At 44.7% G+C, this 17,636-nt stretch overlaps 1 protein-coding gene across 4 annotated transcripts in view; it reads left to right on the plus strand.

Annotated features, from left to right (window-relative positions):
• LOC133100091 (neural cell adhesion molecule 1) overlaps positions 1 to 17,636 on the plus strand; it is a 316,904-nt gene that overhangs the window by 253,810 nt on the left and 45,458 nt on the right. For all 4 annotated transcript variants that reach the window (XM_061203992.1, XM_061203994.1, XM_061203993.1 and 1 more), the window contains exons 3-8: positions 864 to 1,082; positions 2,124 to 2,267; positions 2,627 to 2,764; positions 3,857 to 3,974; positions 4,401 to 4,567; positions 11,843 to 11,985. In XM_061203992.1, the coding sequence (XP_061059975.1) occupies positions 864 to 1,082; positions 2,124 to 2,267; positions 2,627 to 2,764; positions 3,857 to 3,974; positions 4,401 to 4,567; positions 11,843 to 11,985 (929 nt within the window). The remainder of the gene's footprint in view (positions 1 to 863; positions 1,083 to 2,123; positions 2,268 to 2,626; positions 2,765 to 3,856; positions 3,975 to 4,400; positions 4,568 to 11,842; positions 11,986 to 17,636) is intronic.

A 17,636-nucleotide genomic window follows, 5' to 3' on the forward strand; every position in this document is an offset into this window, starting at 1 on the left:
TTTGCCTTCACTACAGCAATTGAAATGATCTGAACATGCAGCCGTGGAGCCCATAGCACATCTTGCAAATAGTCATATTTATTGAAAACATGATGGGCCCTGAAAGGAAGGCTGCTTCATTTCCACACTAAGCATCTTTGCAGGGCGGGGGGTGTGGGCTGGGGAAGGGTGCTGTGCAGAGAGGCAGGGCAAAGCCATGTCTGGGGGTCCCAGAGCCCTTGTTCCAGCTCAGTGTCTGGACAGCTCAGCAGCCGTATCCCAAGGTGCCTGGGGAAAGGATGCAGAGGCGATGCTGGCTACCTTCTTTGCAGCATTTAGGCAGATGCATTTGCCTCTCTGAGGCGGGAGTGCTGAAATGACAGTCATGCCAGTTTGTGCAGGCAGATGCTGGAATGAAAGTGGTTGGAGTCTACACTCCAAAACTAGCCAGAGTCTCATCTTCCACTTCAGAGACCGTAATCTAAGCCCTGGAAAATAAGTTGATGAGTTGGCTCAGACCAGCTAGCCTTGAGCTCAGATCCCAGCTATACTGACTCCCTTTGCCCCCCATTCTGTGAGGTTATAAGCTCCTAGCTTAGTGCCTGGCACACAGTGAGTCCCCAATAAGTATCTCTTCTCTTCTCTCACTAGGGATGGGACCACTATGAGAAATACCAGCACCAGTGTTTGTTGAGTTCTTTCCAAATACTGTTATGGACATAACAATTAAACACAGAAACCTCCAACATGAATGGTCATCCCCCCCTTGTCATCAAGCCTGATGAGCTCTTGCTCAGTAGCTCTTACTGAGTACCCACTGTCACCCTGGAGGGGTCGTTGTCTTTTCAGCATCAGTGGTTTGAAAATAATCTCTTCCTTTTTAGTGGCAGGAGATGCCAAAGATAAAGACATCTCCTGGTTCTCCCCCAACGGAGAAAAGCTCACCCCGAACCAGCAGCGGATCTCGGTGGTGTGGAACGATGACTCTTCTTCCACCCTCACCATCTACAATGCCAACATCGATGATGCCGGCATTTACAAGTGCGTGGTCACTGCAGAGGATGGCACCGAGTCAGAGGCCACGGTCAATGTGAAGATCTTCCGTAAGATCCTCCTCCTCCTCCTTCTTCTGTGTTCCCTGTCCTCTCCTTTGTCTAGGAAGGCACATGGGTAGCAAAGAGAGGGGGATGGAGTAGAGGACCCACTGAGGGCTTGACAGGGCCCCTTTCCTCCTTTTCCCTAAGTCTTTTCTGCATCAAGCTAAGAGCTCCAGTATATTTTTAAATGATCCTCGGCCAACTCCGAACTCACAACTGTGTTCATGTTGGTCACAGCTACCTCCCACTGGCCTCCATTCTCTAAATTGAAATTACACCATTCCCAGAGGACTAGGATGGGTTCCCCTCTCCCTTCCCCAAGTGTTGACTGACTGTTGTACACTTCAGTTTATCCCCTCTTATTTCACTTTTTCCTGCTGGTAATGGAGTGCAAAGGCTCGGTGGGGTGCGTGGGGTTATTATCTGAACACTCTGTGCCACTCAGAGCGGGTAGTTCCCATTGCCACTGAAGCCAGTCTGGAGGTGGCATCTCATTACCTTGTTATCATGCATCTGTCCTGTTGGCCAGGGTAATGATGGGTGACAGCCAATGGAACAGTATTGATTGTCACAGTATTTATTGCCATAAGCCTGCTTTTCTTCTGTTTTGTTCTTCAAAATTCTTTCTGCTGTAGACAGGCTGGGGATGGGATGCCAGACAGAGTGGGAGACAGAGGAAGGACTGGTGGCTCCTACTATTAGTTGTAGAATAAATGTTCTACCAGTTCATTTTACCTGTGCACTGTGTTTCATTGGCTCCATCCCACATGGCGAAGACCCTTGGTAAAGACAATCCTTTCCTTCTGTAGACCCTTTTCTGCACAACATGTGATAAATTTAGCACTTTGAATAGACACTAATTGCCAAACATGGGTGATATATTCCCCTCCTTGTGCCAGCTGCTCTGCCTGCATCTTTGGCCAAGTGATGGGTGGGACCCCCTTTGGTACCACTGTATATATATCCAAGCAGTATGGTGCCAGTGAAAAGGGATCTTTGTGGGAGAACCAGCCGTTTTCCCTCACTCTCCTCTTGCTCCTTTTCCAGAGAAGCTCATGTTCAAGAACGCACCAACTCCACAGGAGTTCAGGGAGGGGGAAGATGCCGTGATTGTGTGTGATGTGGTCAGCTCCCTCCCCCCAACCATCATCTGGAAACACAAAGGCCGAGATGTCATCCTGAAAAAAGATGGTGAGACCTGGCAGCTGTCCTTTCCCCTGGGCCACGAAACCAGCTTCTGAGGCGTTCTAGCCCAAACTCAGATTCCAGTGTCCCAGAACCCCATGTTGTTTCCAGGTCAAAGGTTGCATGTCTATAGCTTGTATGTTCAAGCACTTGACTTTCTCTCCAAGGAAAAAGACAGATTTCCAATAGACTTTTGCCCTTGGCTCTATGTTGGAGCCAGGGCCACATTTTCCTATTGCAGCTTAGAGCCTCTCCCTGCCCCCCCATAAGCCTGAAGGCAGGCAAAAGGAAGGGCTCAGCCACCTGCCTGCAGATACCAGTCCTCTGACTGATCCTTGGATGAACCTGTGCCTTGTCTCTTCTAGTCCGATTCATAGTCCTGGCCAACAACTACCTCCAGATCCGGGGCATCAAGAAAACAGATGAGGGCACTTACCGCTGTGAAGGCAGGATCCTGGCACGCGGGGAGATCAACTTCAAGGACATTCAGGTCATTGTGAATGGTGAGGAGATCTGTTCTGCTTTCTCCACCGCTACAACCTTGGCTCATCCACGGCAACTGAGTCCACCCCTTCCCACAGCCCACCCCCAACCTCTGCCTTGTCTTGTTAGTTAGTTTGTTTGTTTGTTTTTAAACACACTTGTCTTTGGGTCTCCCTCAACTGTGGGGACTTTTAGTGCAGTTCTGGAATGTCCTTCATTATCTTATAACACTAGAAGCTTGCCCCATGCTTACTGGTAAATTCTTATTCATCCTTCGCTGTCCTTGAGGTTACTGTAATTGTTAAGTTAGTCCCCTGGTTCAGTCTTCAAAGAAAATATTATAATCAATTCAGGCCTCAGAACAGTCAGAATCATAGTCCATGGGCTCATTAATCTTATTTTTCAGTGTCAAATAAACACGCCCGTGGAATCGATCTGACATTTACAAGATGTTTACAGGAAATGTCAGTACTAAGAAATTAAGTAAGTCATGGTTAAATTGCTTTGGATATTGATATATATTTTTTGCCAAACTCTCCCCCTCTCATTCCTTTGGTAAAAAATAGTTTGTGCACAGGGTTGTTTGTGACAGTCCCAGAGAAATGTCACACTTTGGTGAGCTGGTGCATTTCAAATTGGTATTAACCATTTAATCACTAGGAGCAGGAGTTTTGAACTTTTTCCAACATCAAGAGCCCCCTTTTGAAAGTCAAGTTCCATCAATCATGGTAGTTGTAAGATTGGTATGCATTGAGGAAGAAAATATATAATGATAAATAGCTACTGGAAATAGAATACCATTGTAAAATGAACAAAACATACTAATATAGCTTCTAAATCTAAATTACTGAAAAGCAATATTATATATTGTTATATGTATAACAATACTATGTATTGTTGAAAAGTACTAATGTGCATTTGTGGATGAATTATTGATCCAGTTTACAGTAATTATTTAGTGCACACCTGAATTTAGATCCCTTACAGTAACTGTGCAGCTGCCCAGGACTCTTAACTGTCTGACCTGGGGTCTCCCGGAAGTGCCTCTTCTCCAGGCCAGCGGGTCCTTCCAAGTTTTCCCCGCCACCCCTGACAGTCCTTCTTTCCTTCAGTGCCGCCCACCGTCCAGGCCAGACAGAGCATAGTGAATGCCACCGCCAACCTCGGCCAGTCCGTCACCCTGGTGTGCGATGCCGAAGGCTTCCCAGAACCCACCATGAGCTGGACAAAGTAAGAAACTAGCTCGTGCTTTTTATCACTGACTAGTGGAGAAGGAGACCTTGCAGGCCCTGTCCTGTGTTGGCGTTTCAAGGGAACAGGGGTGGGCGGCTGGGGAGCATCAGCTCTGGGTGCAGAATGGATTCTTTTCTGTCAGGTCCTCTTGCCTTGTGTGTGCATTGGATTCCTTCATATTCAGTTTGTGGGGCAGAACCAGAGGTTCTCTTTGGAATTTTGGGGGGCGCACTTTGCAGCCCTTGGGCGGAATCGGAGGTTTGGGTAGAGGAATCACGAGGAAGTACAATTTGGCGTCTTAACTTTCTGTGAAGATTCAGTCTTTCGCGTGAGCTCGGTCCACGTTTTATGGAAACTAATTAAAAATTAACCTCTTAGCTCTGTACTCAAAATCACGGTCCTTTACATTTCTGTGCCCTGCAGGGACGGGGAGCAGATAGAGAATGAGGAGGATGAGAAGTACCTCTTCAGCGACGACAGCTCTGAGCTGACCATCAGGAAGGTGGACAAGAACGACGAGGCCGAGTACGTCTGCATCGCCGAGAACAAGGCCGGCGAGCAGGATGCGTCCATCCACCTCAAGGTCTTCGGTAAGGACAGTGAGGTCAAGGACACCCCTCTGCCACAGTTCCGCTTACCCCACACAGTCCATCAGCAGGACCCTGCCCACTCTGCCTGGGAATCTATTGCACTTCTTGCCAGCTCCACCACGTCAGCCCTAGTCCAAGCCGTGCATCGGTCCCCTTTAGCCCCGCCCACTCACAGTAGCCAGAATAACCTTAAGCACCACCCCTCTGTTTCAAATCCTCCAGTGGCTTCCTATTGCAACCAGAATAAAATCAAGACTCCCTGCCGTCAACAGAGGCCAGATCTGAGCTAGCCCCTGGCTTCCTTCCTGACCTCGTCATGCCTCTGCTGTGCTCTACATTTAAAGCTCTCCAGCCCCGGAAGCCCTCTTCTTCTCCCTCAGACACACTAAGCTTGTTCTCTGTCTCAGGGCTGTTACACTAGATGCTTCTTCTGCTTGGAATATCATTTCCCGAGATCCCCTGTGAGCTGCCCTGGTGTCATCCCTCATCCAGATGTCAGTGCATCATTCAGATCACCTTCTCAGTGAATCCTTCCCGCCCTGCTCTGGCCAGTGTATCTCCCTTATCACCACCCCACCCATCTCTTCTTCAGTGCCCTTCTCTGTACCTAAACTCATCTCATTTACATACTGGTTTGGGGAATTATTTCTCCTGCCTCCACTCTTATACGTCACTTTATCTCTGGCATTCCAAACAGCGCCAGACCACGGAATAGGCCCTTGCTAAATATTAGTGACCAAGTGGCTGCCTCTGTCTCCATTTCTTCTTTCCCTGGCCTGTGTGAAGCAGGGTCATAAAAGTCAAGAAAAGAACCTCCATATCTCTACTCACTTCGTCTCTATAAACTCAGTTAACTTCCATTCATTTAGAGCTGAAATGCACTTTGACCTGACTTTGACAAACAAATTTGTGGCAGAGAGATGTTTAACCTAGTGGCTCTCAGCTCTGTCTGCCCATCTTTTTTAAAAACACAGATAAGCGAGTCCACTGTAGGTGGTGCTGCCAGAGTACAGACACCGCAGGGGCAGCCCTGGCGCACGCAGCTCCCTGGTGGTTCCGGCACCTGCACTTTGGGAACCTGCCTGGGACCCGCTTGTTTAGCCTGATCAGGAGAAATCATTGATGTTTGTAAACACAGACCTTTGAAAATCAAGTGTTTATGTGCAATTGGACCCACTATCCTAGATGAATCCCGTTTACTCATTAATGACAATTAATTAATGGGCTTAGAAACAGGTTATCAGTTAGGTCCAAATTAACTGTACATACTTGAAAGTGAAGCTAAACTTCCTGGAAAATATTCTTGACAGTCTTTTCTCTGATTCTGACTTATCTACCCCAGTCGCTCTGATTTTAAGTTTTTCTAGATGAAAGACAGATGCATTTGTTAATGTATTCCTTAATTTTCACAAATATTTACTAAGCGCCCTTGTTGCTGGGCGAGGGGCTACAGAGATGAGTAAGATATGGTCTTTTGACCCTGAGAAGCACAAAAAGGGACATAAACATATAAGCCTATAAATTATAATAGATGGTGTCAGTTAACAACATTTGAGTACCAGCTGTGGGCCCAGCCATTGCCCAGGTTACAAAGATGAATAACATGCACTCTGTTCTCATCAGTGGGTTCACGGGCTAACGGAGATAATCAGTGCTGAAATTTTTAATGACAACCCATTATAATGACTTCATAAGCAACATGCACAGTGTTTTATAAGAAATGATTTGATTTCTGGTCCTGTGTGACAGAAGTTAGAGAAGTGTTCGAAGATGATATGCTTTTCCCAAGTGGGAGTTTCCCAGATGCAGGAGAGGTGGACAAGCCTTTCAGGGCACGCCGCACAGGCATCGAGGCCGGAAGAGCCCATGTTGTGGTGAATGTGAACTTGTGAACGAGGACTGTGTCTGCTCCACTCACAAGCGTACCCCCAGGGCCTAGAACATCACCTGGCATATAATAGACACCCGTGTTTGCATAAATGAGGGAATCATAATTAGTTTTATATGAATGAAGCATAATGTATGTGGCAGAGAGATGAACCTGGAAACATGTAATCACTTGTCTTTAGGAACTTCTTTTAGATATCAGCTCCAAAAAGTAATAATAATAATACCCAACACAAAGTGAGCACATATAGTGTGCCTAGCACATTGCATGTGAAGTACTATCCATAAATGACCTCTTTTAACCTCATCACAATCCTATGAAGTAGATTTAATTTTTATCCCCATATTGCAAGTGAGGAAATTGAGCACAGAGAGATTAGGTGTCCTACCCAAGGAGCCGGGACTCAAACCCAAGCTTTCACATCCATTCCCTGGGCTAGCAATGGTGGTCACTCCTCCATGAAACCCAGTTTAATACATATTACGTCTGAATTCCATATGGAATGACTAGTGGATTCTGCCTTTACCTCCATGGGTTACGTGGTTTCTCTACGGAAGTACACTCAGTTCTAACTTGGCTGGTCAAGAAGAGATCTTGGCTTCTGTTCCAGGCCTCTCTGGTGGCGATGGCTGCCCCAGGAAGGAGTGTGTAGTGTCAAGAGCCATGTGGGGCTGTGCTAAGGTGAAGAGGGTGGGTGAGTCCAGGGAAGGAGGCAGGGAAAGTAGGATGCAGGAACTGTGGGACGGCAGGACTTGTGTTTCCGCCCTCCTCCCTGGCCACAGATTCCCTCCTGCATCACACACACACTCTTCACACACACACACTCACACACTCTCTCTCTCTCACACACACACACACACACACTCCCTCTCTCTCTCTCTCACTCCACTACCACAGTTCTTTCCCAAGACTGCAGCTGGGAGAATGTTCATTAGGCAGCCCAGTAGAGCAAACAAGGAGATGTGGGCCGACTCCTGCAGAGACAGGTAAAAGGATCATAGACGCCCCGTCTTCCTCTGTCACATCCTGAGGAGAGTTCACATGGTCTCCCTGGAGCGACCTGGTACCCCATGTATACCCTCCTTTCTCTCTTCATTTCATGTTCTTGACCTCCTTTCTCACCTCCTCCTTCTGGCCTCCCCATGGGTTTTGGCGATTGATACTAAGGCCTGGGAGCCAGGTGGGGAAGGGCTAGCTAGTTGGGACTTCATCTTTCTTCAGCCCCTTTTTCCCTCTCCTCTGCCTTCTGGCTTGCCATCAGGGACCTGCATTTGGAGAGAAATGGGGTAGGTTCCCCAGAAGCAGCAGGGTTACAGCAACGAGGCAGAAGAGGAAAGAAGCCTGTAGCTTAGATAGTAAAGAAGTTCTCAGAACTGTGGCTTCAAGAAGGGCTAGCAATTAGTGTGTAAGGGACATATCTAAATTAGGGACTATCGTAATTATCCTAATACCACTTTTTCCTAAGAAAAGGACGTGTTCTAGCATGCACTGCCCTAGTTATCAGCCAGAAGCTCCTTTTACTAAGAGCATCCTACCTTCCTTTAAACTTGGCAGTGAATTTCCATTGCTCCCCTCCTCTGGGCCCTTCTGAAGAAGTACTTTTGTCTCCACAGATTCTTATTATGCTGTACAAAGGCCCTTGAGGCCTCATGGTGCTGTGGTCTGAGGCAAGTTCACCAGTGGGCAGAAGCTTTGCTTAGCTGACCCCATAGGACCAAAGCAGCCCTTGTGAGTTACAGCAAAGCACAAACAGGCTCCTGAAGGAAGGGGTACCCGGTCATGCCCAACACCTCAGTGCAGGGAAGCAGGGGCCCTGGAGCCCTCCTTGGGCTTGCAGGACCCTGGATTGGAGTTAGAGTAGACAAGTCTGGCCCTCAGTGGCCGGGTGCAGAGCCATGGATGTGCTGGATGGAGAGAGCAAGCATGCTTAGAAAACTCACAAAGACAGCTGTGCTCACAGGAGGGTCCGTGGGGAGAGGTGCAATGGAACATTCTAAGGCATTAAGTCCCATGGCGGCAGGTGGAGAACAAGACAGGGATCCAAAGTCACAAGGGCCGAGAACGGAGGTTCATTAAGATGGTGCACATACCATCCGCAGATAAAACCTGGAGAGATTCTTCTAGATGCTGGTGTTCAGAAGGAAGGAAGCTTTCATAAGCAGGATGACCCCAAATCTGTCCCTGTCTGCTCAGTGAAGCCCGTTGTCCCAGAGTAATTATTCAGAGCATGCCTTTCACTCTCCAGAATGCCCCAATTCGGACAATAAATGGTATTGCTATCCTATTTTCAAGGCAGCATTCTAAGCCTTCAGTTAGCTCCAACAGTAGCGTTGCTTCTGAAGTGCAGAAAGGAATAAGTTACCAGCGAGAAGCTTGCCTTCCTTCCAACAGCCTCTGTAGCCCATACAAAATTAGCCATTGTTAATAATGTTTTTAACAAGAATATATTTTGCCTTGTTCAAAGACTTACACAGTGTAGCCTTTATAACCATCTGGGAAATGGAGTCACCAAGACCAGATATTATTAATTGATGTTAACTGTCCCTTGTCTGTCTTCTGCTAACCTTTTGCTGCCAGGACAAAGCACTGTGGAGTGGGACAAGGTCAGCAAACACTCTCTGGATCACAATGTCCATGTAGGTTCCAAGAGGCCAGAAAGTCAGCCTTACTGTGGCTGCCTCCAGACCCCAGACCAACTGTCAGTTCAGTGAATTCAGTTGTTTGGCTGATTTTTTAACTTTTCAATCTGTGATTTTAACAGCAGAGAAATGCAACTTTTATTTTACCTCTCTAAAACCTTCTGTTCAACACACTTAACACTTACCCCATCCAATATGAGTTATAACCTCCTTGAAAGTTCTGTTGATCAAGATAGACACAGAACCTTCCTGTGGGAAAACCTCACCCATGTGGGCTCCATCAGTTCAAATTTGTAATCATTTGACCACATTAGAGTGAGATGTGCCTGGGTGCTAGCCATATATGGAATCTAAGAAAAAAAAAAAAAAAAGGTCATGAAGAACCTAGAGGCAAGACGAGAATAAAGACACAGACCTACTAGAGAATGGACTTGAGGATATGGGGAGGGGGAAGGGTAAGCTGGGGCAAAGTGAGAGAGTGGCATGGACATATATACACTACCAAATGTAAAATAGATAGCTAGTGGGAAGCAGCCACATAGCACAGGGAGATCAGCTCAGTGCTTTGTGACCACCTAGAGGGGTGGGATAGGGAGGGTGGGAGGGAGGGAGATGCAAGAGGGAAGAGATATGGGAACATATATATATATGTATAACTGATTCACTTTGTTATAAAGCAGAAACTAACACACCATTGTAAAGCAATTATACTCCAATTAAAAAAAAAAAAAAAGGATTTGCTATTCTAGGTACCTCGTGTAAGTGGAATCTCATAGAGTCAGAAAGTACGTTGGTAGATGCCAGGGGCTGGGGGGTAGGGGGTGGGGAGGGGGAATAGGGAGTTAGTGTTTAATGACAAAGTTTCAGTTTAGGAAAGTGAAAAATCGAGGAGATGGATGACAGTGAGAGTTGCACAACAATGTGAATGTACTTAGTGCCACTGAACTGTATAGTTAAATATAGTTAAAATAGTATGCTTTATATTATGTGACTTCTACCACAATAAAAAAACATTTAAAAAAAAAAGGATTTGCGGAGATTTCCCTGGTGGTCCAGTGGTCAAGAATCCGCCTTCCGGTGCAGGGTACACAGGTTCGATCCATGGTTGGGGAACTAAGATCCTACATGCCGCGGGGAAACTAAGCCCGTGCACCACAACTACTGAGCCTGCCAGCGCTCTGGAGCCCGGGCACCACTAACTAGAGAAGCCTGCGCACCTCAACGAAGACCCAGCACAGCCCCCCACAATTAATTAATTAATTAATTATTTTTTAAAAAAGGATTTGCTATAAGCAGGCCATTAGTACAGATTAACTGTAGGAGAATATTTGAACTAAATGAGTCATCTTATATAGAAGTAGATATTTGCTACAGTAAATGCACAGCTCCCTCATTGTTTTCTGTTTATTAAAACAGAATTAAGGCCTCAACTTGGAGGATATATAATAGGCAGTAGTTTTAATAGTCTACTTGGAGTTACTGTATGAATTTGAATATAAAGGAAATGTAATTCTTTCAAAAATTATCCATAATTCTGATTTATTTATTGTTTGTTTATCTATCCTGGCCTTTTTCTCTATTAGTGAAATAAGTTATATTTGTGCAGTGTTATCTTTTCTCTTCGATGGATTTCAGAGTATAGTGATTTCAGAGGATAATTGTTTTAAATTGGGAAAATTCAATTTTCTCTAATGTTTCTACATTTAAACTCAGCTTTCGAATGCTTGTGCTTTCTTGCATTACCCAAAACATTTGGGATATGAGCTCATCTCAACTCATCTTATTCCCAAGCCCCAGCCCACTCCCCAGCCCCCAGTGAGTCACCCACCACATTTCCTTACTTGAGTTAATGCTAACACAACCCTCCTAGGTATTAAGAATCTCAGAGTCATTTGGACTCCTAATTTCTTCTTTGGATTCTTCCCATCTCTACTTGCCCTCTGTTCGCTTCCACTTCCTGTAAAGCCTTCCTTCAGCATCTCTCTTGAAGCTGCCCTTTCTCCTCCCTTCCCCCCACCCAACCCCGAGGGGATGTTCAGGATTGTATTCCATCACATCTGGGGCAATGCCAGGGCTTCCAGGTTGGTTTTCCCACCTTCAGGTTTTCTCCATCTTCAATTTTGTCTAGATTAACCTTCCTTTAATACAATTGAGCATTTCATTCCTCTGACTAAACACTGTCAGTGGGTCTCCACCAGGCAGGGGATAAAATTCAAGCCAGAGTTGTAACTGGGCAGTCAAGATGCTCTCTGCCTGGGTCCAGCATTGTCTCCCACTGCTTTGAGGCACAGACACGCAGACCCTGACACTCTGCTCTCTTCCCCACCCTCGCTCCACACATTCTTGCTTCTTTGCTTTCATTCACACGCCTTTCTACACTCGGAATGACTCTGTGTCCACCCAAAGTTCCACGTACTGAAAATCTCACAACCCAGCCCCAAAGACAGCCCCAAAACTGTCTCCTCATGAAGACGCAGCCAGAGGAGAGCTCTTCCTCTGCTCAGGCCTCCTGCACCATCACCCTCAGCACTCTCCCCATACGGGACGTTGTTATTACTGTCACTTTGGTGTCATCCCATGCCTGCTCCATTGTAAGCTGCTGGGGGGTTCAGCTCGTTAACTCATACACCACCTAGAATAGGGCCTTATGATTAATAAGTTGATAACCTTTGTTGAATGGTGCCTTTATAATTCAAACCTGGAAAGCTAAAAAAATGTCAAACTCATGGAAGTGTTCTGTCTTTTCAGCGAAACCCAAAATCACCTACGTAGAGAACCAGACTGCCATGGAACTAGAGGAACAGGTCACGCTTACCTGTGAAGCCTCAGGAGACCCCATTCCCTCAATCACCTGGAGAACATCCACCCGAAACATCAGCAGCGAAGAAAAGGTATAATGTTGCCCAAGAGTTTCAGGGCCATGGAGCACAGACTCTACGTGGATTGAGTCTGCCCCATGTCCGGTCCTCTTCGGTGAACCCGAAAATGGAATGTGGTCACTGGAGGCTGCAGCCAGGTCCTATGGCCCCCCTCCTCCAGCCTGCCCTGGCTGTGGCCTGCTCAGCATCCCCTTGAGATGGAAGGGGCACAATTCCTTGCATGGATTTGCAGGGGTGTGATGTTAGTGGGTATGGTTAGGTTAGACGTCGCAAGGAGGAAGGGGATAGTGATTTTCAAACCAGGGTTATGGAGCTGGGAGGACCAAGGAAAGTTAAGGTCCCAGTGCACTGGGTGATATTAGCATCATCTCAGGAGCACCCAAGGAAACGTGTCCCGGAACTAATAGGGATCAGGATGAGCCTATTAATTGTTCTCCTTGTGATTTGTATGTTCATGCTCTACATGCCCTATATGCACAAAAGCTTGGTTGCCTTTGTGTCTGCCTGTATTCTTGGCCACACTTGCATATCATTTTGTTCTAAAGGCAAAAATAATTAGCAGTTTCTATGTGATGATGATTACACCAGGTTCTACAATATATTCTCTGAGAGATGAAGAACATTATAGCAACCTTCCTGGCAAATTTAAATGACTGGGAAGATTTAGCTTTCAAGCACATGGATTTATAGGCCACCGGAAAGCTGTCGTTATTATTAACAGTCTATAAAAATTGAGGTAACCCCACATCAGGCAGCCTTTTGCTATTCAGTGGGCCAAAAGACAGGGGGAGGAAGAAGCTTGGTTTTAAAGCAACTTAAACCTTCTTATGGCACTTCTCCAATCTCATCTCATATATCCTGTAGTAATGGGCTTCATTTTAGTTGGCCAGAGCTTTGTCACCTATTCAGGAGTAATGGCCTTAGCCTTAAAGAACATTTATAATGGATTGCTGATTGACTAGAATGTCAAAGAAGATAGATCTTCACTCTTCTGTCTGCCTAAAGGAAATCCCTAGAGAGGGTAGACTTAAATAAAGCTAAAAAGGGATAGTGTGAAATTTCAGAGCCAAATTTGGGATTTGCATTTGAAGAACTGATTTCTCTCCTACTAATAGAAAACAAAACTAAATCAAGAGGAACAGAAATTGCTGTTCCAAAAAAACCCATTAATTTTTGCAAGTTTTACCTCCAGAGTTGAATTCAACTTAACAAAAACTCAACCGAGGAACTGCTAAGTATTTTTGAAACTTGCATATGCTGTTTGATATTGTGAAAACCAACCGAATTAAGTAATGTAGTGTTTACTTGGATACTTTATCAACATTGGAATTAAACCCTCAGCTCAGATTTTAGCTCCCATCGTGTGTGTTACGTGGATTGAATGTACATTTCAAGGCTTAAACCACGGGGCTGCCACTTGGCAGATTTTTCTACATCAGGCTTGAGAGTAGATTTGTCCAGAATGACCCAGTGTATATCTTTGATCTACAGGGAAGGACAGAAATAACATCTACCCCAGATGAATGATGGTTTTAAATTCTATATCTTTCCTAGGAGTAGCTCAACGGCCAAGCTAGACCAGAAGAGTTATTAAGATTTGTGCCTACCTCAGGTCCTTTAATAGGTGGGCACTTCTGGCTTGTATCTGTGAATTCATTTTTATAGAATGAGAACAAAAAACCAGGCATTAATACACACTCATACTTCCTAAATATTAAAACCAAAGGTGTCTAGCAGAGACCATCTCAAGCCAAGTAGGCTTTGCATAGTTCAATTATCAGCGTAGATCATTAGTCTCAATCTGAGACAATTATTTAAGCCCAGCCACATAGGTTGTGTTGCGCTTTCTTTTACTGTGGACCCCCTTCAAGTGACATTACTGCAACATGAATGAATCAGTGTTAGAACAAGCCTTCCAAATTGGCCAGTGATGTGACCCCAGATCAGCATATTTGCCTAAATGAAACGCTGTATAGAAAAATTGCTATTTCTATTCATTACATATTGACATCAAAGGGGCATGATAGCCATCTTATACTGGGGGTGGCTAAAAATTAAGGAAACAGAGATGGCCTATTCGTGAGCCAGGTGGACTCCAGACAGTAAATTTCACTTTTACTTTGGCAGCTGCTCCTCATTTTCTCCTCCAGCTGAAGCTGCATTATATAGATTGATAATTAGGTATCAAGATTATTATAGTCACAGAATTATAGGAGGGGAAGAAAAGTTTTCTTTTTAAAGTCAAGACTATGCGCTGAGCAGTAAGAATGGCCAATTGTTTCTACTGGGAAGGGAAAGAAGCCTCCTGAGAAGTAGATCACATAACTTGCCAGAATCATAGGAGGTTGGAAGAAGGGTCCTTTGGAGGTTATCTAGTCTCACTGCCAAAAAGTCACTCAGCCCCTGCTTGAAGGGTGACAGTGTCAGTTCTTTTCAGTCAGGTGGCCAACACTGATGGTCAAGAAGCCCTGCTTCGTTGCCCCTGCCACTTCCCAGCCTTCCAGTCCCTACAACTCAGTCCTTTGTGTGAGAGCCATTAACTAGCTCTCCAGTTTTCCTTTAGTCAGCCTTCTTCCCTGTAACACATCTGGTTATTTTCACTGCTGCTCTTATCTTATGGTTTCCACACCCTTCACCTTTCTAGTCGTCCTGTACTAGAGAGCTTCACTTCCCTAGTGTCCCCTATAACTTTGTGGTGCCCAGTATAGCTAATGCAGACTTCCTGGCTCATTGCTCCCTTGATCTGGACCCTGAAATGCTGTCAACATCACATTAACCCTTTAGCAGTTTCCTCATTCTGTTGTCTCCTGTTGAGCTTGTGGTCAACTAAAATGCCCAGCTCTTCTTGGCATGAACTGCATTTAAGCCGCATATCCCCTGTCCTGTCCTAATGCAATTGATTGCTTAACCAATGATGTAGAATTTTATATTTATTTCTATTAAAAATTGTTTTGTTTGTTGCAACCCAATATTTCTCAGTGGGGGTCACAAATGACAGTTTGGGAAGACTCTTTCTTCACTGGGACTGTCCTGTGCATTGCAAGATATTTAACATCCCTGGTCCCTTCCCTTTAAATGTTAGTAACCAACTCTAATCATTGTCGTTACCCAAAGTGTCACATACAGAAACACTCCTTGGCTGGAGAACGACTATTTTAGTCCATCTTTCTGACCAGTCAGGACTGGCTTTCATCAGAACTGTCCCTAGAGTTCTTGGGGTCCAGGGCATTTCAACCAATGTGGGTCCCCCCTGTTTTATCTATGTTTGTTAAAAGTAATGGGGTATAGCAGTCGATGGTGACCCCAGTTCTAAGCACAAGACCCAAGGGCAGGCAATTCAGCCTTCCCCATCCAACTGCCATCTAGCATCTCTATTAGCTGTTGCTTCCAACCTTGTATGAATGCTTATTTGAAATATCTTTGTCCAAGTCACTGATAAAAATGTTGACTGGAACAAGGTCAAGTACAGAGCCCTTAGAATGCCACCGGAGCTTCCCTGGGGTGAGTGGCTCAGAAGGTGGAGCACGTAATGCCACGGTGCTCTCTTATGATTCTGATGACTTTCACAGAAGGCTCAATGCTTCCTTTAATAAAATTAGTGACAACAGAAGCTGATTAAAGCAGCTTGGTCTTTTGCTTCACTGCTTAGTTGAATCTAGTGTTAATCCTTTTTAAGAGGAGAGGGGAGAAAAGGCTTTCACTCATAGGCTTGTGGTGACTTTCTAATGGAATACTGATGTTCTTCATTTAAAAAAGAAGGGAAAAAAAGCAAAAACCAGTACACTGAGTCCAAAAGTCACACTCTGTCTTTGACAATGTCTCTAGGTTTAGTCTAGTCACTCGTTTAAGATTGATTATAATCAATCCGTTCGGCTTCAGCTAGTTGAGTTGGTTTCACTCAACAAATGATAATAGCTAGGCTAAGTTTGGGTCACTAAGATCATTAGAGGAGATCATCTGTCTGAAAGTTAATCCATTTCTTAGTGGTCACTAGTCTGTTGACAAAAAAAATTTGAATATCGTAATGGGTCAGTTTGATCGATGTGTATGGAGGTCATTGTGGTAACTACAGATACAAAGAAAGTTTGTGCATCCATATCATTTTATTACCCATCCTACTGAGACTCATTTTTTAAATTGCCAGGTATTTTAAAGACCCACAGTGAGTGGTGCTAAATTCCAGGTACCATTTACATATTGAGTGAGAGCCTGGATGGTAATTTACGTACTCTCTCCCTGGCAGAACAAGTCCAGTCTGTGCTCATTTGAACGTATCAGTGCCTTTGAAGAGACTGGGAAAGAAAGGCTTGTGAAGCCTTAATGTCTAAGGAGAAGGAGAGGAGCAAAGAGTTGAGATCCGAAGAGATAGAAATACGTGAAAGGCATTTCATGAAACTTGAACTCTGAGTAGACAGAGTATCCTACAAAAAAGAGAAACCTTTTGAAATTCTGGATTCCCTAGAAACCGAAGTTTCTTTTCACCAGGGAGAAGTCCTCATTCAGTGTAAAACAGGTGCTCGCTCTTAAACATTGGGAAAGATGCCTGCATTGAGCAGTTGGGGTGTAGTTTATCCAGGATGTGGGCAGAAGTATAAGAGGGAATACTTAGGATAAGTGTCTATCACTTCACTTCACTTTAATTTGTATACATACTCCTGCAGACTTGTGTGTAAGATCATAAAACATGCAAATATTAAAAGAAACTGGAACTAACAGTTTTGGGAGCACTGCTAATCATATACTAGTTTAGGTTTTAAGTATGTATATTTGCATATCAGGTTGTCTTAAAGTGGGCTACATGCCTTCATCAAATTATCAGGGTCAAGATATATCCTATTATCCTACCAGGCACACAGGTAGAAGGTCAGGAAAGCATTGTGTTACTAGCACCTGCTTATTCTAAAAGCCACAAAACCACAGTAAGTTAGAAGAGACACAGGAAGAGTCATATCTGAAAAACAAACAACTCCATATGATAGGGCCCCTGAAAATTGTCTTGATTCATGCAGCCCTGGCATGTGACAGACAAGCTTCTAAGTGATGTGGAAATGGCAACCACATTTGACATGTTGGCCCACTGTTACTTTGGTCTATGCGTGTTCCTCTGTTCTCACTTTCTTCTTCATGCCAACATCATGTGACATAATTCAACATCTCCATCCTCATGTCTCACAAAAGCTCCTTGCATTTAGTGGACTCTTACTGAATGTTTGCTAACTCATTTGCATTCCCAGGATTGCATTACTGTGTCTCTGGCGTCGTTTCTATCCTTATTCCTTCTGAACATGAGGGGCAATCAGGCAGTCATGCCGTCTAATAAAAAGAATAACGCATGTATGATAGTTTTGACTCCCAGCGTGAAATCAGAAAAACTGTAAGCATAGTAGATTCCCCAGTGCTGGATAAATAAAAATCTTGATGTGGGTAGGAAAATACCTAAACCCGCTTTGTGAATGCCATCTTTGATGAAGATGGTGAACGCTTAAGCCTGAATGTCATCTGGGCGTCCCTCTGCCTTTAAGAACCAACTGGAACGTACCATAGCACTCAGAGTTCAGTATCCTCAAAGCTTCCTGTCTTAAGGGCATACTTCTCATTCCTAATGTTCCCTTCTGCTCCTTTCTTTGTTCCTTTTTTTAAAATAAAAATTTGATTTTTAATGG

This window comes from Eubalaena glacialis, chromosome 10 (assembly GCF_028564815.1).
Source record: "Eubalaena glacialis isolate mEubGla1 chromosome 10, mEubGla1.1.hap2.+ XY, whole genome shotgun sequence".
NCBI lineage: Eukaryota > Metazoa > Chordata > Mammalia > Artiodactyla > Balaenidae > Eubalaena > Eubalaena glacialis.